Source organism: Equus przewalskii, chromosome 18, assembly GCF_037783145.1.
Source record: "Equus przewalskii isolate Varuska chromosome 18, EquPr2, whole genome shotgun sequence".
Lineage (NCBI taxonomy): Eukaryota > Metazoa > Chordata > Mammalia > Perissodactyla > Equidae > Equus > Equus przewalskii.
The window spans coordinates 32,998,150-33,023,591 of record NC_091848.1 but is presented as its reverse complement, the minus strand read 5'-3'; the positions used below and the strand labels follow the sequence as shown (position 1 = coordinate 33,023,591).

At 36.1% G+C, this 25,442-nt stretch overlaps 1 protein-coding gene across 9 annotated transcripts in view; it reads left to right on the top strand.

Annotated features, from left to right (window-relative positions):
- ATP13A3 (ATPase 13A3) overlaps positions 1–25,442 on the top strand; it is an 81,792-nt gene that overhangs the window by 7,261 nt on the left and 49,089 nt on the right. For 5 of the 9 annotated variants that reach the window (XM_070582568.1, XM_070582565.1, XM_070582566.1 and 2 more), the window contains 8 exons: positions 17,501–17,599; positions 18,883–19,056; positions 19,705–19,887; positions 20,175–20,245; positions 21,871–21,951; positions 23,130–23,199; positions 24,721–24,855; positions 25,314–25,386. In XM_070582568.1, coding sequence (XP_070438669.1) covers positions 17,549–17,599; positions 18,883–19,056; positions 19,705–19,887; positions 20,175–20,245; positions 21,871–21,951; positions 23,130–23,199; positions 24,721–24,855; positions 25,314–25,386 — 838 coding nt within the window. In that variant the 5' untranslated portion in view covers positions 17,501–17,548. Of the gene's footprint in view, positions 1–10,081; positions 10,394–17,500; positions 17,600–18,882; positions 19,057–19,704; positions 19,888–20,174; positions 20,246–21,870; positions 21,952–23,129; positions 23,200–24,720; positions 24,856–25,313; positions 25,387–25,442 lie in introns of those variants that run through there. The other 4 variants (XM_070582569.1, XM_008534784.2, XM_070582567.1 and 1 more) reach the window with 2 other exon arrangements.

Here is a 25,442-nt window from a genome sequence, read left to right as displayed (position 1 = left end):
CTGTTGGTACTTTGTAAAATTCTGAGTAGATAACTCAGCGACTTGTCAGTGTTAGTAGTTAATGTCTTCCTTACTTCTAGCAAGATCTGCGTTATTTTAAAAGAACTGTATAAGTGGGTTTCCATGAAACTGAAAGTATCTAAACTTAAACGTCACTCTGTGGATAGCACAGTAAGAAAATACCAGTCTTTAAAAAACGTTATGGTTGCTAAAGATTTAACAGTCACGCCCTGGGAGAGGGCATAGTGGATTGCTTAAAACGTGTGCTTCAGAGCCGTGGACGAGTGGTTTTGAATTCCAGCCTTATCACTTACCAGCTATGTGGTCTGGGTCAAGTCATTTAACCTTTTTCAGTTTTTTCTTTTGCCGAATGGAGGTAATAAAACCTGCCTTAGGGAATTGTGAGGGCAAGAGTAAATGGGAACTTACTATTATTTTTTAGTTTAATAACAGGTAACATATTCAAAACAAGTCGTGTGTGTGGGTGAGTGAGGGAGTGATTGAGTGAGTGTCATGAGAGTGTGGCGTGAGTGTGTGTGGGGGGCCGTGACTGAGGACTGCTCTTTTTTAAAGTGGGGCAGCAGGTGGTAATGACATAGTATTATATGCAGGCTCTTCATAACAAAAATACCCCGATTTTTCATCTTTGGTAATAACATCCTAAAAACCTCAAGGTGTTAATCTCATGTATCTCTAATGTACATTTTATGTATATTTTTGTCTTTTCTTTGTGTCTCTGGGTATGTATGTGGTTTCTTTTTTTCCCCACATACTCTATGTTATTACTTGTTGGTTTTCTCCCTGGCCACCTTATAAAATGAAAAAATATGTTTAATTGTGTTTTTACGTACCTTGTTTTCATTTAGAAATACTGATCAGTGAAATTTGTCTACATCTTTTCTTTAGAAAGAAGACTTGAAATTTTATTTTCCTTCTGTGGCCTTTGGACTGGTTTCTTTAATATGAGCCACTAGCTCTTCGTAGTCCAGAGATTTTTCTTCCATCTCTAGATTATACCTTTGCTTCTTAAGCCATCAGTTTTCTAAGCTCATTTATAATTTATTTTTGTTCATGATTTCCTAACATTTCTCTTAAGAATTTTTCTCCTTATTATTTTCCCAAGCATCAAAGAAAGAATTTTGCCAATTATAATAATATAATTCAGTTTACTAAGTAAAATTTAAAGTACTACAGGCAAGTAGCTTAATTTTGTTTGGAGCACTTAATTATTTGAAAGACTGGACTAACCCAGCCAATTCTTAAGTAGATTTTTATTTCACAAGTCCTTTTGATGTGAAAATATACTTTTTATAGTTATCACTGCCTTAGAGTTAGTTGGTGAGTAATTTTGAGCTAAGCCATGGTTGTTTTCTCTTCAGTTTTTGGTGAGAAGAGGAATAGAATAAATGGTTTAATCTAGTCAGTTTCAGAAGCATCTTAATGTGTCTTTCCCCTCAATCCTTTCTCGTCTCTGATGCAGCCCATAGTGAATAACCCTTCCTCGTGCTCCCTGAAAAGTCGTGGCGTCTACCAATTATTGCCATGCATGAGATGTGATTTATAGGCAGTAAGGAAGGAGGCTTGGTTAGGGCCTCTTGGTTATGCCCTCAGGATTATGTTAGCTCATTTAACTATTCAGTACTGTTTTTGGTTCCTGTGTGTGCCGAGCACAGGGCTAGGTGCTGGGTGTACGTTGATGAATGAGTTCTGCCGTCTTAGAGGTGAACAGTGTGGCAGGTGAACCCAGTGCTGCTGCATTGCCCAAGTCCAGAGGACACTGTTCACATTGTATTCTTTGGGAATGTGACCCTTTGATGTAGCCTTGGGTCACACTTCAGCTGAAAAGTTTTCAGAAACTCCATCATGTACAAGTTAATCCATATCTTTAATATGTCAATCAAGCCCCTTCATCAAAATCTGATCCTGTCCATCTTTTTAAGCTCCATTTCCAGCCATTCCCCAGAGACCACCCTGTGCTCCAGCCAGTTTGAGTAACTTGTATTCGTGACCTTTTCTAGGATTTCTCACCTTAGTACTTTTGCATATGGTAATTTCTTTGTTTGGATTCCATCCCTCTGTTATTTCCCCTCTTTTTACTGCTTGTTTGTGATGGATTTCACACCCTTCAGGTCTTAGGTCAAGGACAGTTCTTCTCTGAAGTCTTCTCCGTCCTTTGCCCTCCTCCCCCTCCCCTGCTCCTCTCCCTGCTGCCGTTGCTCCCATGCTACCTGCTTGATTGCAGTACTCAGCCATTTGTGTGATGTGTATTTGCTTACTTACTCTCTAGCCCGCTAGACTTGGCTCCTTGAGGTGAGAAATTTTGTCTTTGGAATCTTTGGCCTTTGGCACATGTAGATAATGATATTCAAACAAATGACTTTTTGTGAAATCAGAAATGGTGATAAACCATAATGATTCTTGTTAGAATCCTAATTTAATATTTACAGGTTTATTTTGAAATATTAGGATACTTGGGCAACATCTTGGTTTTCTTGATTAATTTGCCTTTTCTTAAATAAAGCAACAGTCTGGGGTTAGATTTCAAGATACTGCTTGGCTAGGATACAGTTTTTAAGTTCATTGGTGAACATGTTGGTGAGACTGTCTGTCCATAATAATGAAAAATTGACCGTAAATGGTCTCTAAAACAGATAAACAAAGCTTTTCAGTCCAGGAAGAATGGGCGATTCATAGGATTGCGGGAGCATCAGCTCCATCTCTCTCTGTCAGTGGTGCCCACTGCTGCTCCTGTGCAGGAGTGGATGAAGTGAAGAAGTGGGACCTCTTCATGTAAGGCAGTCAGGAAGAATCTCCAACTTAGAGGAACCAGCCTCTCTGGGTGGTAGATCTGCAGTGCCTGCTCCCCACATCTCCTCCATACTTCTTTTTTTAAAATTTTGTTGCTTAGAGATTTATCAGCTTTGAGAAGCTATAACTCATTTATGTATTAACTTCTGAACAGAAAGACCCTTGATTAAGAGGAAGAGGAAGCAGTTGATACTGAAGAGCATAGTGCTGTGGTGGGGGTTGTATAGGGTTACGTGAGGTCACTAAGGATCCTGGAGAGAGGGTATTGGGCGTGTCAGGAAAGGGGCATAGGGGTGAGATGTGGGAGCTTTTGCACAGGAAAAGAGGAAAGATTTTACCTCTTCCTCACACCCCGTGTCTTTCCCTGTCTCATTTATTCAGCTACATTTCTGGATGCTGGCCTGTTTCCCAACCTTTAAGGTTTTTAGTTTGTAAGTCCAATATTGGGGGACAAGCGCTCTGACACGGACAGAGGAGGGGCAAAGGCGGGAGAAGTCCTCTGCTGGGAGGTGAAAGGGACAATCAAAGCTTAGTAGAGAAGATGCTTTGCTAGGGTCTGGCAGGACTAGTAGCAGCTCTTCAGCCAGACTAAGTTAGGGAAGGGCATTCTTGGCAGAAGGAACAACATATAATAAAGGAATGGAGTCAGGAAACAGTAGGGCTCTTTGACGACCTGCAAATTTTGTTCTGTGTTGGTGGGATGTAAAGTTGGTAAGGGGTGAATCATAACCATCGGTGGACGACAGATGGTGTTGACAGCTAGGCAAGGTCAGGTTCTGAAGGACTTTACGTCTTCTGGTCAATTGTGCCTTTGTCCTTGGAGCCCAGCTGGGCCTCTCTTCTACCTCAATTCCCCGCTGTAGGGAAACACATAGTGTTGTGCATTGTAAGACTTTTCAAAGTCTTGCTAGTGAAAGGACTGCTCACCTTTGTTTAATCCAGTATTTTTCTTCAATTTATAGGAGCAAGGGATGCCTTCCTTAAAATTTTATTTTGGAGCGACTCTTTTACCAGTTTGGGAAATGCTGCTGCAGACAATAGGAAGCTATTGAAATTTTAAGCAGAGAGAGAGATGATCATGTGTGATTTGTATATTGATTTGAATGAGGGAGACTAGAGAGGGGATACAGACATGAGTTGAGGCAATGCCAAGGGAGACGGGGCATGGTGAGGTGAATCTGAGAGAGGTAGAAGCGGGCAGACTTAGTGCCCAGTTTTATATAGAAGACATGTGACAGCATGGAGCCTAGGATGACTTCCAGATTCCTATGGCTTTTTAGGCAAATCATATTCATTTTGGAAGAAAGATAAAATGTGCCTATTGAATTTTAGTTGTCTGCAAACATGTATAGGAGATGTTTGAATCCGTGGGTCTGGAACCTGTGAGAGATCAGCGCTGAAAATACTGACTGGTGGTTGCCACTGTAGACAGAGGGGCCAGGAGTGCCACCGTTGGCCCTTGGTGATGTTCTTACAAGGAGAGAAGCCCGGAGAATAGTAATAACTAAGAAATGGGCAGAGGAAGCAGAGACTTGGGGAATATTAATAATTAAGAAGTGGGCAGAGGAAGTAGAAGCTTGTTAACCTGGCTACCTGCCCCACCACCCAGGCTAGCATAATGTGAAGTACAGTTTAGCAGAACTGTGGGAGGTAGAAAGGTCCTTTGTGGGCCATTTTGGGAACCTAGTCACTATTTTCCTTATGAAAGAATGTATTTCAAGTACATTTGGCTTTCAAATGAATTTTTGAAAAATAGACCCTTGAAAGATGGTGCAATCTGCATGTCACTCTTAAATTTGTTCGTAAGCCTTTTTGATATAAAGTCACCCCATGCTTGCCTTTCTAGGCAAAGTGAAAAATGTTAATCTTGGCTAACTGAAGGTTATTTTTTTCTTTTTTTTAAAAGATAATATTGATTGAAAAATGGTAAGTAATGTAGATAATGCCTGTAAAAGTGTTTTGTAAACTAAAAATGCCTCTATAAATGTCAGTTTTTCTGATTGGTATTATTATTGTGGTTGGCACAGTTCCCAAATACGTTGACTTTTTAAAAAGAAATCCTGAATAGTGGATTACAGAATGACCATAGGAAATGAGAAAGTTCAGATTTCTATGATGACTGTACCATGAGTAAGGCCATTATCCTCTTCACAAGCTGTACAGTGCTGTCTTTTTGAAATATTTGTTGAATGCAGATGTTAAAGGCTTTGTACTTCCTTTCTATGCTGAGTCAACATGGGTAAGTTTCAAATTGGGAAAAAGGAGTAAAGCGGAAAAAGACTAATTGATGTAATTTTAAAAAGCTGATCAAGTGCCTATCAGTTGTAATTGTAGACTTGCCGGATGGTACTTTCTATGCAGAATAGTTTCTTAGAGATTTTGTGTTGGTTTTTGGCTGAGTCTTCATAATGTCTGCAAGAATGAAATGTGAACCATACTGTAGTATAGATCATGAATAAAACTAATTTTGCTTTCTTGTAAATGTAATGCAATAATCTTGAACTGAACCATGTTGAGTAAATGAAGAAAAATTATTTTTGGATTTGCTGTTAACGAGAAAAATGAACATCTCTGGGGTCTATGTGTAAGTCTTTAACATACTGAAGACTTAAAAATATCATTCTCTGGAAGGTTTTCTTTTGTTTTTCTCTTTTTTCCTTCTGCATTCTCCCCCCTCCCCCACCCGGTTCTTATCCTAGCTCGTCCTCTCCACTTTGCTGCTCTATTTTGGAACCTTTCTGTGCACACTATTACTTTTTGTTTCAACGTGGAGCTACAGTGTAATCTTTTTGAGTGCTTTTAATCAACAATTTAAAACTCACCTCGTACTACCAACTATGCACTTGACTCAACTGAAATGACAGTCCTATGACCAGTTGAGACCAGCTTTGAGCATGTGCCTGCAGTGACCACCACATCACGACAGTCACCTACCATTTGCAACAGTGAGGTTTCATCCTGCCTGCACCCCGAGTTTAGCTCTGCTAAAATGTGGAAAATATGAGTCAGAATTCAGGAGTGTTTAGATTTCATAGAACATCTTTTAAATTACTGATTGAAATAACAAAACAAGTTATTGGGGATTTGATTTAACAGCGTTACAGTTTAGAAGAAATAGTCACTAATTTGCATTAAAATGGAAGAAACATTCATTTATATATTACTTAACAAACCCCTTACTTTGCCTCTGAGCTTAAAAGTGTAACTTTTAGTTTGGAATTTCAGGCTCACTTGTCAATTTGACTTGTTTATGCAAGCTGTTAATTAGAACTCTGATCTGTCAATTCCTATTGTTAAATGCCCATGTCACACAATATCTTTTGTGATTGTTTTAAAATACTCTTACTTGTTTCAGTTAGGATTTTTTGCCTGTAAGTACCCACTCTCACTCCCAAATTAAAACACAGCATTTTTATTCTAAATTTCTTAAGTCTAACAATACGGACGAATGGGAAGAAACCGTTAATAGTAACATTCATGTACAGGTACATATGGCATGGATTTCTAATTGGGATTGTTTGATCACAGTATGTGGGGGTTTCAAACTTTAGTATACTGTCAGTTGGTTTTCCAAAAAGGTGGTGCAGATTCACTCTTAACAGTGGTGTGTAGGAGTTGCTCCTTGTCTTTTGTTTTGGCCAGTTTAATGGGTAAGTAATGTTTAAGTACATAATCTTACACTTTACCTCAGCTTGTTCTCTAATAGGTTCACATGCTCTTTAACTGTTACTGTTCTCCCCTCCCCTGCTCCACGACATTGTTAGATCCCTAAATTCTACTTTCACACAATTGTGATTTTGGGAGTAATCTTTATAAAGGGAGTAATAATATGCCTGCCTTATCCCCTCCCCATTATCTTTTGTTTTGTGGTTTTTTTTGCATGTCATATTTTTCCATTGAGACACATGAAACAGAGACAATTGTATAGGCAACTCTTACTTTCCCGTGTTAGTATCTCTGGAGGTACAAAAGTAAAATCTTATATTTAACTTCTCATCTTTCGTCACTCTTGATCAGCAGCTGCTCTATCAAGGCTTGTGAAACTGCCAGCCTCTTTCCTTGCTAATGTTGGAACGCCGCTTAGTGGTGAAAGAGTACAGCAGCAGGCTACAAGCAAGGTAGTATTTTTGTAGGTCAAAGACTTTCATGGGTGGAATGTTTCATATGAATTATTACAACTGCCTCATTTTAGTGGAGAAGAAGTTGAAACCAGAACAGCTGAAGGAACTTGCAAAATAGTTCATGTTGAATTAATTGTCATTTAAGGACAAGTTAAAACTGACTCTTGAGTTCTCTGTTCTTTTAATTTGGTTATTTTTTTGTGTGTGTTTTCGGGTAAAGTTGTCTATCTCCTACTGTTCCTAATGTAGTAATAATAAACGTGGCATATGTGGTCACTTAATGCTTACCGATGAGTTAGGTTGGTACAACAGTTTAAAATTTGCTGTACTTAGGCTGTGTCTCTGGCTAGTACTTTTCCTCAGTGGAGCCAAGCTGTGGAGAAGATACAAAAATAAATATGATCAGCTGCAGCTTAGTAGAAATGTGCTTGTCAAAGGAGCCCTCAAGGGCTGGTCCCGTGGCCGAGAGGTTAAGTTCTCACGCTCCGCTGCGGCGGCCCAGGGTTTCGCTGGTTCAGATCCTGGGCAAGGACACGGCACCACTCATCAGGCCGTGTTGAGGCGTCGTCCCACATGCCACAACTAGAAGGACCCACAGCTAAAGTATACAACTATGTCCTGGGGGGATTTGGGGAGAAAAAGCAGAAAGAAAGGAAAAAAATAAAGATTGGCAACAGTTGTTAGCTCAGGTGCCAATCTTAAAAAAAAAAAAAAGGAGCCCTCAGAATGACTACTTTATCTTGCCTGGGGTAAAATAATTTAAGAGTGAAGTCCAAGCAAAGAGCTGGTCTGACAGGGCACCGTGAAGTGCTTTCGAGCTTCCTGTAATTTGAGACCCAAGGCTCGCAGTGTGTTGCAGAGTTAGCAGTTTATACAGACTCTCAGCCTTCCTCCTTCCTTTCCTTTCTTTCTTCAACTCTTTTAAAGTATTGCATGTTAAGTGGCAGAAGCATTCAGCAAGTACTAAAGTTTCTCTCCCCTGCCATCCCAACACACTGTCACCACTGATAGCCACTGTCACCAATTTATTGATAAATTTGGCTTTTGATTAATTTAGGGGTAGGTGCCAGTTTTCTTTCTAGGCCTTTTTGGTTCTGCCAGTTTTGAATATTCAGTCTGTAGGACTGGTCTTAAACACAGCGATCCTGTCCGCTATTTTCTGTTGCCTGCTGCAGCCTTTTTCATAATAGGTGGTGAGATTTTGAAATCAATCCAGCAATTTATAACACTTTCTCAACTCTCAGTCCTTGAATATGGAATTTTGAAAAGTGACATACATGAGGAATATTTAAGTGGAAGTATAAAAGTTTTAAGATCAAAGTAGCGTTCATGAATGAAAGGAAATCTGTCATTCATATAAGTAAATATTTAAAAAATGCAAACTGTTTATTTTGTTGTATGTAAATGATTTTTAATACAATTCCTTTCTTATAAAGAGAAAATAAAAAAAGATGCAATTTGTCAGTCTTAGGGTACCTTTTCCCATTTTTTACTAATTAACTACTGTATGGTTGATTGTAATAGTCAAAGCCACATTTTTGTCTGATGATGACAGTTTTACCACATGGAGTTTCTCTGAATAAGAGGGTTGATTTCTTTCTTTAAATAATGTATGTAATAAAAGTGATAAAAATGTGTGCAAGTATTCTGTAATGCAGGGTCAGTTATAACTTAATTTTCTTACTGTTGATCCTAAGATAATTACATTATCTTTCCTAATTATAACTTATTTTGTTACATCTATCATATTTTTGTAACATACAAAAAGGTAAAATTATACAAAGACTGCACTTCACAAATGTAAATACAGTCTTGGTTCGGTGTATATTGGATACAATGGTCTTCCTTAAGCCTAAACACAGAAACAAAAGCATGTATTATAAGAGAAAGTTTAAGATGGGAAGTGATAAAATGGGTATTCAGTAGAGCTTTGTTAAAATTTAGCTGGGATCCTTGTAAAATTTCCATGTATTCATTAAATTATATTATGTCATTCTTATTGTTAGGAGCTGACTTGAAGTGTTAAGTTTTGCCCTCAAAGTTTTGTCACAGTTTAGTTACTGTAGTTGGGAGATTGAGATTTTTCTTTTTCATTCTTTTTACACAATTGTGTGTCGATATTAAAATTGAGGTTGTTCAGTGAGTAGAGTTAGGATTTTCTATGTGTTAGGGCTCTTTCTATTTCAGTTGTAAAGGTAGAAATGCTTTTGAATTGCAGAAGGTCATCTTAGTTGCTTTGAATGCTGCAGATTTGACAGCGAAATAATAGTCAGGATGCTGGCTGTGCTGTTTGTGCTTCAGGATCTTTAAAACGCCCTTTACTGAGTGCTCCTTAAAGATAGGTTTATCAAATCTTTATTTAATGTGGGTAGGTATGTTTAATTCTCCGGTAAAAATCTAGAACTACAAAACAAAGTGGGGTGATGCCCTTTGTCCTTCAGCCATACAAGGTGGCCCAAAAGTCTTAGGGCAGTTTTAATTTTTAGAACTCCAGAAGTGTGTATTACAAACATAAAAAAATTGTTTGAGGGTTTCTTTTATAATTACTTAGTTTTGTGAATTTTCAGTAATACATTTTTAATTTTAGTTTTTTACTTCAATCTTGCTGAAATTGGCAAATACTGAAGTAAAAAGTTAAATTAAAAATGTATTATTCATAATTGCATTGCTTGAAGTTTTACTTGAGTTACAGGTCATTCTCTGAAATCACCTTGTGAAATTACCTACTTTGAAATTCGAGGTGCATACATAGAATATCCTCGAAGAAAACCCTCCACACACAGACCATTGAAATACTCTTGTTAGAGCTCATGAGAAACTCAGGTTTGAAGCAAAGATGGCTTAGGGGATTTCTGTTCCTGTTGAGGCCAGCTCATCTTGTTTTAGGAAATGAGATCTGACCAACTCTTATCCTAGATTAAAGACTATACTTTAAATGGTTCTTAGTAATTATATAATGTGGAAAAAAAAAAGTAAACTTTCAAAAATTAGAATTAGATTTGTTCCTGATAGTTTCACTTTGTCCTGTGCTGCTGTTTTTACTCAGACAAAAAAATCAAGTTCATTGTAAATGCAAGGAAGGGTTTGGTTAAGCACAATAGCCTATAAGCTTCTTGCTCTTCAGATAACATCAAGGCTCAGGCATGCGCTTTGGAATTGGGACTTCAGTGTGCTAGCTGGATGTGATTTATTCACAAAATAGGAGCTCTACCAGTGGCAGGCAGTTAAGCAGAAGGGTATATCTTCTGAAAACCTATTTAAAATTGGGGAATTAAAAAATCCTAAATTTTAATGTCTTAATGGTTTTGAAAGCAGTTCAAAAAGAACCAAAACAAATATTTGGCAGAAGGTTCTCATTTGAATGGATTTTTATGCTTGGTTTATTTTATTTTTATTGTTAAGAGGCAGCTTTTGAAAGCTCTGCTAATATCAGCATTTGGGAGAATGATGATATAGTGCTCTTGGTAAGAAAAATTTCTTTAGTTTGTTTTCTATGATCTAGAAATTGACTTGATTAGAAAACACATGCACTTCAGCAAACCACTGAAGTTATATTTCTGTAAGTTAAATGGATTTTAGGCGTGTGATATTAATGCTTCAGGTGTCTAATTAGATATATGGTAGGATAGTCTTTAATATGTGTTTTCATCTTGGTAAGCAATATATTTTAAAATATGTTTACATAGGTTTTTATCTTCATGGAGTCATAGAAAGTCAGAAGGGCTTTCTATTTTTGTGTATGTTTTTGAAATTTAAATACGCATTTACAATATATGTGTTTTAAATGTAAGCTGTTACAATGGTTTCATTGGATTTTACTAAACCTTTGTCTGAAAGATGAATTCTTGGGTAATTTCCTATGAGGTATGTTTAAAGAGAATAGTAATTGGTGGTTTTTAGAGCAAGTTTTTATTTAACTCATTTATTTTTAATATTTCAACTTTGGTAAAATTTGGTAAGATGTAAGAATTTTGCCTTAAAAGTAAGCTAAATTTCAGAGAAATAGTACTCGTAAAGAGAATAATGAGATAATATGGTCAAGAATTGTAGAAAATACATTGTTATAGTTGATGCACCGTGTATAATAACTCACTTAAAAATAATTAATTGGAGTATTTTTTCCTCTGATCAGTTTTGAACTGTAGAAGATGAAATGAGAATATAGGTATGTTAGACTAAGGTGAACTCTGTCAAGAGGTAAGATTTGGGGAAAAAGTTTTAAATAGTTATAAGTACATGGACTTAATGAAAACATTGAATTTTAGTAGTAATTCCTTTTCTAAAATTATAGAAAGTGTGCCTTTTATCTGCTAATACATTCTACATTGAAAAATTAGTATTTACAAAAGTGGGAAAGTAGATCTATATTTCTGGGCAATGGATGAAAGACAGAGTCAAGAGTTACATTCAGAGCCCAGCAGTAAGAGTTTATGGATAAAGCCTGGTACATAATAGGTTGAGTCAGTGGACTTATATAGAGGCAGAGTTCTCAAGATTTGTGGCCTGGTGCCAGGAATGAATGTCTTCTGAAAATTTTCTTCTCCTAAAATGTTCAGGTGGGTGGCTTTTACTTATTTTAAACAACTTTCTATTGTAGTCAATTTCTACATACTAAAAAGTAGATTAGTATAGTGAACTCTCGTGTACTTATCTCTCGGTATACTCTCGTGTACTTATCTCTCGGCTTTAGCAGTTACCAACTTATGACATCCCCTGACCAATAAAGATAGGATTTAAAATTTTTAAATTTTGTTTGGAAGTAAGTTCAAACCTGTAGAAAAGTTGATGGCATTAGTGTAAAGTTGTTAATTAAGTTCCTTGATTATCCTTCTGATACCTGGAGAATCTGTAGTGATGTCTTCTCTCTTATTCCTGGTATTGGTAATTTGAGTCTAACTAGAAATGATCAATTTTATTGATCTCAAAGAACCAACTTTTGGTTTCATTGATTTTTCTGTTTTTTATTTCATTGATTTCTTCTGAATTTAGTTATTTCTATTTAGTGATTACTATGGATGTGATTTGCTGTTCTTTTTCTAATATCTTAAGGTGATAGCTGAAGTCTTGATTTTGAGACCTTTCTTCTCTTCTGATACTGGGATTTAGTGCTGCAAATTTTCTAAGGGCTGTTTTAGCAGCATCCCACAAATTTTGATATGTCTTCATTTTTGTTCAGTTGAGAATACTTTCTATTTTCTCTGTTGATTTCTTTGATTCATGAATTTTTTAGAACTGCATTATTTTGTTTTCAAATATAATAAGGCTTTCCTACTTTCTGTTACTGATTTCTAATTTATTTCCATTGTGTTCAGAACACACTTTGTATGATATGAATCTTTTTATGTTCCAGAACATGGTCTTTCTTGGTAAATGTTCTGTTAACATGTTAAAAGAATGTATATTTTGCTTTGGTTGAGTGAGTGTTCTGCAAATATCAGCTGAGACCTCTTGATTGATAATGTTGTTTAGATCTTCTATGTCCTACCTGGTATTTTTAAATTTACTTGTTCTATCACTTATTGAAAGAGCAGTATTTAAATGATATCTCCAACAAGAATTGTGAATTTCTCTGTCTCCTTTAGGTTTCATCAGTGTCTACCTCATGTATTTTGAAGGTCTGTTAAATGTATACATGTTCAGGATTATTGTATCTTTATGAATTGACCAGTCATTATGAAATGGCTTTATCCCTGGTTGATATTTTTTGCTTTGGAATCTGTTTTGTCTGATGTTAATAATCATTCTAGCTTTATTTTGCAGAGTGTTTGCATGGTATATCTTTCTTACTTTTACTTTTAACCTACTTGTGTAAGTTGCATTCTTACAGTCAGTGTATACCTGTAGTCTTGCTTTTTAAAAATATAACCACAGGACCTGTCTGGCTTAGTGGTTGAGTTCTCATGCTCCCCGTGGCGGCCCGGGGTTCACCAGTTTGGATCCTGGGTGTGGACCTACACGGCACTCATCAAGCCATGCTTTGGCAGTGTCCCACATGCAAAGTGGAGGAAATTGGCCTGCATGTTGGCTCAGGGCCACTCTTCCTCACCTCCCCCACCAAATAGAACCACAGTCTCTGCCATTTAATTGCTGTTTAGACCATTTACATTTAATATGATTTTTGATATAGTCAGGTTTAAATCAACCATATTGCTGTTTGTTTTCTATTTGTCTCATCTCTTTTTTGTTTCCTTTTTCTTTCTTTTCCTGTTACGTCAATTGAACTTTTTATGGTTCTATATAATAGCCTTTGTTGGTTGGTTGATTGATTTTTTAGTTATGACTGTTTTATTTTGGTCATTGCTTTAGAGTTTATAATACACATCTCTGACTTATTACACAGTCTTCCTTCTAGTGATATTAAACTGCTTCAAGTAGAGTGTAAGAACCTTGCAAGAGGGGCCCGGGGGCATAGTGTTAAGTTCACCTGCTCCACTTTGGTGGCCTGAAGTTTGTGAGTTTGGATCCCGGGCGCAGACCTACATACTGGTCATCAAGCTATGCTGTGCTGGCATCTCACATACAAAATAGAGGAAGATTGGCATAGATGATTGCTCAGGGCTAATCTTCCTCATTAAAACAAAACAAAACAAAACAAAAAACCTTGCAAAAAGTATACTTCCTCTTCTCCTTATTCTTTATCCTATTGTTTTGTGTATTTACCCATATAGTTACCATTTCTGGTGATCTTCATTCTTTTGTGGAGATCCATATTTCCATGAGTTATCTTTCTACTTGAGGACTTTTCTTAATGTTTTTTTTTATGATGTAGGTTTGCTCATGATGAAATTTTTTCAGCTTTTGTGTCTGAAAAAGTCTTTTATTTCACCTTTGATTTTGGAAGATTATTTTTGCTAGGTGTAGAATTCTCTGAATAGTTTCTTTTTCTCTGTACTTCAAAGATGTGGCCCCACTTCAAAGTTGTTGCTCTGCTCTCGTTACCTGCATTGTTTTTAGCAGGAAATCTGATGTCATTCCTATCTATCTCCTTAGGATATAGCGCATCTCTTTTCTCTGGCTCTTTTAAGATTTTTTTTTGGTCACTGGTTGTGAGCAGTTTCATGATGACATGCCTTGGTGTAATTTCTTAATGTTTCCTTGCTTACTCTTTAGTTGGGCTTCTTGGATCTGTGGGCTTATAGTTTTTTCATCTACTTGGAAACATTTTTGGTCATTATATTATTAAATATTTTTTGTTCCCTCCCACCCTACATGTATATTAGGGTGCTTGAAGTTGTCTTATAGCTACTGATGCTGTTATTTATTTATTTTTTTTCACCAGTCTGTTTTCTCTGTTTTTCATTTTGGATGTTTCTCTTACTGTGTCTTCAGGTTCATTGATTCTTCTGCAGTGTTTAACCTGCTTTTAATCCCATCTAGTATATTTTTCATCTCAGATGTTGTACTTTTTCTCTGACGTTCAATTTGGTTCTTTTTCATGTCTTTCATGTCTCTGGCTTAACATGTTCAGTCTTTCCCTTTGCTTTTTGAACATATGGACTACAGTTACAGCAGCTATTTTAATGTCCTTATCTACCAATTCAGTTATCTTTCTTCTGGGTCCTTTTCTATTGATTTTTTTTTCTCATTATGGGCTGTATTTTCTTGCTTCTTTGCATGCCCGTTAAGTTGTAATTGGATGTCAGACACTGACTCATTGGGACTAGATACTTTATATTCCTGTAAATATCCTTGAACTTTGTTCTATGAAGCAGCTAAGTTACTTGGAAACAATTTTATTCTTTCAGGTCTTATTTTAAAGCTTTAATAGGCAGGACCAGATTAATTTTCAGTTTAGGGCTAATTTGATCCCATTACTGAAACAAAACCCTTGTTAATATACTCCCTGATTCCTTGTGACTAAGGAGGTTTTCCACTGTGGTTGGTGGGAGCAGGCACTCATCGTAGCCCTGTCTGAGCCCTGATGGTTTTTTCCTTCTTAATCCTTTTGGATGGTTAGTTCCCTGGCCTCTGGTTGTTTCCTCACATACAAGTGCTCATAGTACTCAGCTGAAGACTTGAGGGGGACCATCTTGCAGATGTTCGGTGTGCTTTCTCTGTACAGATCTCTCTTCTGGTAATCTGCCTTGCAAACCTGCTTGCTCTGGTGCCTCCCTAGACTCCCAGCTTCATCTCTCCAACTCAGGGAGACTGTTGTGCTCCCCCTGGGTTTCCTGTCCTCTCTTTTTTGCAAGCCTGCAAACTCTTCAGTTTGTAAGCTGGGTCAGCTGTAGAGCTCACCTAATTTGCTTCCCGTTTCTGTATTAGTTTACTTCATTGTCTTATGTCCAGTTACTTGAAAACTATCGTTTTATATATCTGGTCCATTTGATTGTTGTTTTAGGTAGGAAAGCAGATCAGGTCCCTGTTTTTCCATCTTGATTGGAAGTGGAAGTCTCTCCATATGAGAATTTGAAGTAGTTTCTCCCCTTAAGAAACATATTTTAGGTGGTGGTGTTGGGAAATAGGATCACAATTACTTGTATAGTGATGCATCGCTTAATGACAGGTATACAGGCAATTTCGTTGTTGTGCAAACATCACAGGGTATACTTACACAAACCTAGATCTTGTAGCCTACTACACACCTAGGCTACGTGGTACTGATCTTATGGGACCACTGTCATATATGCAATGTGTCATTGACTGAAATGGCATTATGCAGTGCCTTACTGTATTTGGTTATCAAAAATGACTCCAATGAATCCTGAGTGATGATTCTGAGATTCAGTCCAGAACATAGCGAAGAGCCACAGACTAAAGGTTAAGAACCCCAGACTGGTATTCTTTAGTGGGGACAGTGTCAGGCAGGGTGCCTTTGCCTTACCTCTGCAAGGTAGGCACGTGGACATTTAATGCCTTGCAGGATCGGGCTGTAACTTGTACATTCAGACAACAACAGCTGATCTTTTCTACAGGGAAGGAGTTGGCCTTGCTCATTCTCCCCGTAGTCTGTAGCAGCTGTTATGGTCCTGGAGAATAACTGCTACCTCAAGTCATATTGGCTTGATGAATCAGTCTTACCATGGTGGACAACTTGAGTACTATGCTTCAGGGCTGTAACACTACCCTAGAGAAGAAATTGTTACTGAATTGCCCAAAGGGTTTTGTATGATAATGTGGCTTGTTTTAGAGAGGTTGGACCAGAGACCTCCAAGGCTTTTTTCCAGTATGGCACCAAGTCCATTTTCTTTTTCTTTCTGTATTCAATCTCCTTCGTTTTATTTCTTTGGAAAGCCCAGGCCTTACCTAGTTTTGACCCCATCTCTGGGGCTGCTGGAAGGTAGAGAAGCTCTGGGTGCCGGTGCAGGAGGCATCAATATTTTTTGTTGGTTATTTTGTTGATGATGTAAATCAAGAGATTTCAGTAGTCTTATATATGGGATTAGTTTGAAATCCTGCAGTTGGGTTTTACTTGGCTAGTAATTCATACCATGTAAACATTAAATAGCCATTGCTGTCTTAGCACAAATTCTTCATCAGGTCATTCATTGAACAGTTAATTTTTGAGTGTCGGTCGTGTGTCAGGCCTGTGCTCCACACTGGATAGATGAGTAGAGGTGTGGTATCTGGAACAAGGAAGGTAACATTCCCAATTTGTTCTACAGAGATCATCTTGGTCTAAAACAGTGGCTCTCAAACTCTTTGGGCTCAGATCGTTCTACATTCTTGAAAATTATTGTGAAGTCTAAAGAGCTTTTGTTGATGTGGGTTATATCTATTGATACTATATTAGTTAAGACTGATATATCTTAAAGAATATTAATTTGATAAGACATAACAGTAGTAAAACTTATTACATTAAATAACATTTTTGAAAAATTTTTTCCAAAAACAAAAAATTCACAAGAAATCTGGCATTGTTTTGCATTTTGAAGATCTCTTTAATATGTGTGAATGTCTCATATTTGAAATTAATCTCTTTTTTTTAAAAACAGGAAAAGTTGTCAGTGAGCTCAGTGAGTTTTCCCCTAGCCAAGCATCACAGGCATCAGCAGCAATCGGGAGATGCTTACCAGACTTAGGCTCAGAGTGGGGGAGTCAGTTGAGTGATCTCCAATAGGGTGCGCCAGCTGTAGGGATCGACTCTTGGCCAGGGATTGCCATGTGTGTCCTGGGTGCTTAGTGAATATTGGTTGGATGATCCCTGAAAGGTTTTGTGTTGGTTTCTTTGCTGGCGCTTTACTTCTTCACGTGACTTCAAGCAGTAAATTGAGTAATGTCGAGTACTTTTAGCTCAAGATTGTTAAGCTAGGCTACTTCTCTGAGTCTGGGGAATGACAAAGGAAGATTCTGTAGTAGTTTCTCTCAGCATTTAAATTGTTTTGTAGCAAGGCTATTGCTAGTATAAATTAATGAAATAGGTCAAGTTTTGTGATAGTAAGTAATGCAGGCTCAAGATCTGGCACACCACTGAAAATGTCGTCAGGATCAACTAGCTCTTTTTTAGTGACTACTTAAATACCAGTTAAACCTTGATGCCTCTATCACCACAAGAAATCTGATAGTGTGAAGTTATATAGTCTACTAAGATACAAAATAACTCCCTAGCATTTGTTCCTCTGTTCCCTCAGTTGTCCTCAACTGTTCTGAAGCACAAGGCCTTTGAAACCACTGTAGATATGGACAAAGAAGGAAGGAAGACTATCAACCAGGGTCAAGAAGATGAAATGGTGACTAGCTTTTATAATTTACTTGTAAAGCGTGAAGAGTTTATCTCTGCAATTTATTTATCTAGGGAAGTAGAAAGTACATTAAAAAAAACCCAGATAAATTAATGTTTTCTTCATCCTCTGTTTTTGAATTGAGATTATGTAACATCTCTGTCTGTTGGTTTTAGTATAATTCCTGTTTCACTTGTGAACTGTTAAAACTTAGAGGAAAGAAGTATGTTTTTTTCGTTTGTTAATTTAAGAAGTTAAGTTAGCTAATGCTTAATTGTAATCCCAAATAAAGGATTTCTGATTTTGACTTATAAAGACATTTAATATCGGCTTACTAAAAAAAATTCTCCAGTCTTTTTCTGTGTGTTGGGGGGAGATAGGATTATTGGGTAAAATATAAGACATCCTGTTAAATGTGAATTTCAAATACTCAAGGAATATATTTCATAGGACAAACAAAAAAATATTGGTTTTTTATTTGAAATTTAAATTTAACTGGGCCCTCTAGCTAGCCCTTGCTCATTTTCATTTGCAAAATCTTGCAACCCTTGTTGGGGGCGGCGTAACTGAAACAGTTGAAATAGTTTGGATCAGGAGTTCAAATTGATTAGTCACAGTGGTATGGGGACAATTAGCTAATCATTTGGAAACAAAATAAGGTTAAAACCTACCTCATCTGAGTGCAATGTGATATTCTGGATTGTATCCCAGAACAGAAATAAGACAGTGGAAAGAAAAACTGGTGAAATCCTGATAAAGACAAAGTTCGGTTAATAGTAGTGTACCATTGTTAGTCTCTTCATTTTGACAAATGTATCAAGGTGTTAACGTTAGGAGAAATAGACAAAAGGTATACAAGAAATCTTAATATTTTTGTAACTTCTGTAAATCTAAAATTATTCCAAAATTAAAAGTTTATTAAAAACAAATCCTACCTTATAATAAGATAAATTCTAGAAGAAGTAAAAAGGCAAATGTAAAAATGAAATTATAAACATTCTAGGAAAATATACTAAATATGAATATATTAAGTCAGCAGGAAAGGACTTACTAAGCATAAAATCAAATGTAAAACCATGACATGTAAATAACAATGTATTTAACTACTTAAAAATACAACTTTGACAATGAGCTTGCCAGAAACAAAATTTAAAGGTAAATTATGGGTTGGGAAAATATTTGCAGTATATATGACAAGATAGTAATTCACATCTGGCAAACAAAGAACTTTGGAACTTATTTATCTCTCATATCACTTGATATTTAATTATGTGATCACTGTGTCCTTACAGGAGATTTACGGCTATAATTTGAGTCGCTGGAAGCTTGCCATAGTTTCCGTAGGAGTGGTTTGCACTGGCGGCTTTCTCCTTCTGCTCCTTTACTGGTTGCCTGAGTGGCGGGTAAAGGCGACCTGTATTAGAGCTGCAATTAAAGACTGTGAAGTGGTGCTGCTGAGGACTACTGTAAGTCCGGGTGTTTGTGTAGCAGATTTGTCTGAGGAGTAAAATAATGTCTGTAGTGTACTTTGTTCAAAATCATGTCAGAACAGAACATCATTGCTAGGATTTAATGAGGATTACTAATCCTAGTATTTCTAAAGCATCTGTGTTCAAAGTGAAAAGAGTGTAAAGGAATCTTAAAGATGATCAAATCCACTCATTTCTTCGATGCACTGAGAAGTACAATGCTTGTCTGTCAAGGTCACTGGGCAGTTAGGACTGTATCTCTAGACCAGCTCTCTGTCAATTCTCTGATGCTGCTGTACCCCAGGTTGGTTGATTTTTGTTTTTAAAATCCTAATTGAGAGCATTTCATAAGAGGCTTTAATATTTAGTCTTAGTATGTAGATGGGTAAATTAAGAAACGACTCATGATCTTTTACAGGACTTTGTATTACTGAAGTATGTCCTAAAAATGATGAGCAATGGAAAGCACTTCACATTTGAATTTATGCATTTTCATGAAATGGTTTAATATTTAGTGAGTAGGAAGTGATGCTCTCTCAATTAGAGATGCATAAATAATATGTAAAGAATGGAAATCAAATAAGAGTATATAGGCTGTTATAAAATAGACATAGTTAATTCTTTTATCGCTTTCTCTTTTCTAAGGATGAATTCAAAAGGTGGTTTTGTGCAAAAATTCGCTTTCTTTCTTTGGAAACCCACCCATTTTCGAGTCCAAAATCTATAGTCAATAAAGTTTCAAATGGCCATGCTGTTCATTTAACTGAAAATCTGCCTGAAGAGAACAGACATGAGATGAGTAGATATTCACAGACTCAATCACAACAGGTATTGTTTCTTTAAAATTGAGTTGTTAGATTTTATGCTGTCATGGATAGCCTATAATTTTGTGCTTGCAGTTATTTTTGCTTGAGATAAATTTATGTTCATAAAAATACCTATCACCATATAAAATACAATTTAGGTATTTTTAGAAGAAACAGATTACATGTCACATGTGATCATTTTAATTTTAATATATGTGGTATTATATATGATAGATTTGTGTTAGTAAACTTGATTATTAATAAATGATGATAATGTTTTTTGATGTAACATTTATGTGTGTTCAACAGATTCGTTATTTCACCCACCATAGTGTAAGATACTTCTGGGATGATACGCTTCACAATTTTGATTTCTTAAAGTAAGTATTTTTTTTGGATTATATTATGAGTATCTTGAAAACGTTCTAGATAGAAAGGAATTCATTCCAGTGCTATGTAAAATTGAAGAGGTTTTTTTATTTCATAACTTTTATTCACTTATTCATTAACTCACTGGTGTTATTTGAATACTCACTAACCATTTTAGAATGAATCCCACCTGCAACTTTGTACCTTTGCAAAATTTACGTAAAAGTTAGAAGCAGTCTGATCCCCAGATCTGAGTTTGGCTTCTTTTTTCTTTGAGGGTTAGTCTCAAAGTGAACTTTGAGTGCCCCTCATGGCCTGTCGGAGTATCTGAAGTATCACCTAACTTGCTGACACTTCTACTCCGGTGGTACTTGAGGGATGGAGTGACAGACAAACGGAAATTTAACTTTACTAGGTGGATAAAGATGAGACAGTGACAAATTTGGGTAGGACAAATTGGAGTAATCCCTTAAAATTTATTTTTTGTAGAGGCTTCAAGTTATATAATTACTAAATTAGGATTCCATTTTTATTGCTGTTAAAGTGGTAAACACTAAGTATCGTTGCTTGAGAGTGCCAAAGCAATTTTAAATATTAGCTGTAAAAAGAGAATCACCTTATGAACATTCAAAATAGTCACTCCTGGATTTTTCCCTCAGACACACTGAGTAATTGGAATGTTCTGGAATGGACCTGAGCATTTCCACATGCCTAGTTCTGAAGACTGTTCCTAGTTAAGAACCATTGCCTATAGAACAGTAGCAGTGAGCTGCCATTGGAGCTGCTCCCTGCTGCTTTTGGAGAAGCCATCAACCTTAGTGGGGAAAAAAATGTAATATTTGCCGTGTGGCCTTTGCCAGCCATAGAAACTTGTAGAAGTTACTTATCCCAATGATAACAGTTAATTACAGAGCTTAGTTTTCCTATCTGAAAAAAGTGGAAAAGGATAAATTAAATGTTGTTTAAGATTCTCTTTGCTGTAGAGTTCTGTGACTAGTATCTCAGTGAAAATAAGCATAATTAAGACATGTTCGGGGAAAGTAGATATGTTAGTTGACTCCAGTTAGAGTTGTTTCAGATTTTAGACATTGCTTGTGACTTGTATAATTTTGTGCTTCTCTCTTGGGTATATGTTAGATCAGGGAAGAATGTGGATTGATGCTTTTGTGGAAATGAAAGAAGAAGAAATGAATAGGATTTCTTAGTGTGAAGCTTAAAAAATTGAACAGGGGAAACTATATAGCTAAAAGTAAATTTTTTTCATCTTTAGTTTGGAATTCTTAAGTTAGTTGTAATTTACCTTTAATTTTATTAGTTTAACTATTAGCTCTTAGAGCTTGGGCAAAGCCTTAAAGGATAATAATATTATTATATAAACAAGTATTTAGAGCCATCTTATCATGTGATAGATACATTTGATAACTTAGAAGTGACCACGTTGGAGACTTAGACCTTTTATTATTGTTTATCTTAGGAATTTGAGATTTTAAAATTCTCATTCATTATCTAAATTTTTGTTGAGGGTTTCTATTTGTAAGGAAGTTACACTTCAAAGTCAGGAATATAGAAAAATGAGGCATTAAGAAATTTGGATATTTTAAACTTTGTTTAAAGTAAAAACTTTGGATTTATTTAGGGGACTGGATGAAGGTGTTTCTTGTACGTCAATTTATGAAAAGCATAGTGCAGGACTGACAAAGGGGATGCATGCCTACAGGTAATTTTTATCCAACTAAAGTTAGCTCTCTTATCAAAATTCCTAAATAAAGTGGTATATACAGTCCACACTTTTACTATACAGTTATACATATTAACAGGTATTTAAATATTATAGACATAGTAGTTGACACTTACTGATATTTATTTGGGTAAGAGTATGTCTCAGCTTAAGAATTATAGAAATGTTGAAGCTGGTATTTTGAAATTGATATCCCTGAAAATATGCTGTATTTCGCCAATTCTCATGGGCACATTCTCCCACATTTTAACATCTCTAAAAGGGGGATGTGTCACACACTGGGTCGAGTGTGTTCCTTTAGTGACAGCATTTTTATCTTTCTTGATAGTACATAAAATAATGCTATCTCTTACATTTGATAGCATCTTAGATTTTCTGAAATATATTATTGGGATTTGTAAGCATGAGCTCAAATTTACCACAATGAAAATTTGTAAATTGGGAGATATAATCTTTTTTATAATATTACTCTTTGCTAAAGTATAAAAATGTATCAGTGTATTGCATATTTTAAAGATAAATGCCATTTTTAAGTTGTTAGAAATTTTCTTGTACTTCTGTAGCTGTTCTTTCAGAGGGTTAGAATATAAAAAAATTCATTCGTTCAGACTTATGCTTCATAAAAGACAAGAATTACTCTCTCATATAGAAAGTGCTGTTATAAGGAATGTAAGTGGAAGGATTTAAGTAACTTAAGCATTATTTTAAAAAGTCAAATGTATGCTGTTTTGAAATAAACATTCTAAGTACAGTATTCTTATTAGAAAACTGGTACGAGACCCCTCAAATTTACTTGCTTTTTAGTCTGCAGAAATTAATTTCAATTCAAAATTGTTGAGACCCATTGTGTTTAAGGATGGATAAGAAAGCCTTTTGCTGACATGGTTATTATAGACTAGTACAAAAGATACTTGTCATACAAAGAGACATGAGCCAGAATGAAATAAATGGCAATAGGATAGTTACCCAGTACTGACTACTTTGATTTAAATACTGTAGGTAGAGAATTTAGACTGTAGAAGACAAGCATTTAGAAACGTGGATAAGGTCCAGATTTAATAGCAGTCGTGGTTTGAGCCTTATCTATGCAATGCCTTCCCTAAATTGTATTATTATATTATATAATGTAATACCATTATTATATTTTCCTCTTATAGAAAATTGCTTTATGGAGTAAATGAAATTAGTGTGAAAGTGCCTTCTGCTTTTAAACTTCTAATTAAGGAGGTAAGACTATTGTACGTGTCTCAACATTTGCAATAATAGATTTGTCAATTTGAAAAGAGCCATGATTTAAGTAATAAGGCATTCTTGGTTTCCTGTTTCCAACTTTTCTTTGCTTATATTTTTACTGGTAAGGTAAGATATTTCTCTGGTAAAGAAATAATTTGAGCCATGAATTACCTTTTCTTATGTTGTCTAATTTTTTGCTTTTCTTATCTGTAGATTTGTTTTTACTCTCAGGAGGTTGCCCGACTAAACCTTGCCCTATCTTACAGATGTCTACACCTGTCTTGTCTTTCCCCCCTCCCCTTTTTTTAAACAGTTGATTATGTTTTCTTCTTCACATGCTATTTTGTGGTACATTTTTGGAAATTAGACATTGTACCAGAAGTTTGGAAGACAAAACATGACATGGTGATTGACACTGAAGAACCTGCCCTTTAGCCTGGGGAGGAACACGTGTCAGTAGTTATCGTAGTGACTGTTCAGTTGTCAGTGCCGTACAGGAGGTGTGAGTAAAGGATTGTGCATGTAAAGGAAGGGAGGAAGTGATCTTGCCCAGCAGAGTTACTAGGCTCTCTAGTCTTCCTTCTGATTTTTGGCTAAAGATCAAGAGTTAGCTGTGTTGGATGAATCCTTTTGTAGAAATAGTAGATCGTTTTCCGTTAGTTCCTGAGAGCAGCCGTATGTGTTGCTTTAGAACGCAGCAGAGCGTAATGATTACAAGTTGAAAGCTTGGTGTGTAATATGGTCCTGTCAGTAACTCCCTTGACCTTTAGAAGAACTTCCTCCCTGCTGTTCCTTTATCTATAAAACTGGAATTAATTCTTTCTGAATATCTCATTTGATTTTTAAGTAAAATCGGACTATATATATGTGAAAGTGTTCTGAAAAGTACAGAAGCATCCTTTTTAAGACATTGGGCGGCTTTGATGAAATTGATGAAATACTATGAAATTTGGGTAAACAAAGTTTATTGCCAGGACTCCATTATCTCTTTCTATCCTTTAGGTTTTAATCTTTAATTATTTCACTAGAGAAAGTGTAACAGTATAATTTATTATCTCATATTTGTCTTCCCTTTGGGCTCCAGTGAACCTTTGACTTATAAGTAAATTCATGTTTGGAGTTCATAATAAGTAAACATTTGTTCCATTTGATTAAAAATTTTGTATCCTTTAGTTGTCCAATCATTATTGGAAGTAAATGTACTTTATTGCTAAAGCAGAATGAAGAACAGCTAAATTCACACATTTTAGCTGTTTGTAGCTGAGTCTGTATTTGGATTTGGCATGAATCTAAATGAATGCAAATAAATTAAGCTTAGGTAGCCAAATTCTAGTAGTTTAATGTTGAAAAATGTACAGTTCTAACATCTTGCCCTATTCTTGGGTAGTATATGCCCTAGGGACTATAGAGCTTATCCTGTAAGTACCTTGTTGGTTACTTCTTACGTGAAAAGATGGAAAATCTGTATGGTTATAAATATCTCATTCAACCTGACTTAAAAATCTTGTTTTTTAGGTTCTCAACCCATTTTACATTTTCCAGCTATTCAGTGTTATACTGTGGACCACTGATGAATACTATTACTATGCTCTAGCCATTGTGGTTATGTCTGTAGTATCGATTGTAAGCTCCCTATATTCCATTAGAAAGGTAAGTCCAATTTGTGGTGGGTTTCACAGCTGCATTTGTATTTTGTGATAACATGTAAGGTGTGTAGAATAGTGCTTGGTATACAGTAAATACTCGGTGCTGTTATTCTTGTTATGTGAATATGTGCTCTGTTTCCCATGTTTTTTGATGTGGGAGAAGGCGGATGGATTTTAGGGCCAGACTATCCCTTGACTGCTTGCTTAGAGGCCATAGGGATCTGTTGCTTATGGCAAGCTGGAGTCCTGGAAGGCTGATCCCACTGCTTTCAGGGCTGTCTCATTAAAGTGCTGCTTATTTTGTTTTGCTAAGACATTGAATATTCTTCTAGTCTTGACATTTTTAAAGGCAGAGTCATGCATTTATGTACTAACTTGCTTACTTTATAGCATTCTTGCTTTCTAATATCTTGTAGAGTGGGTTTATATTAACCTAGTTAAAAATTTTTTTTCCTATTTCAGCAATATATTATGTTGCATGACATGGTGGCAGCTCACAGTACTGTGAGAGTTTCAGTTTGCAGAGTGAATGAAGGTCAGTACTTCAGGTGACTCTTGGAAAAATAAACTGAGAAAGATATCCATTAGGCA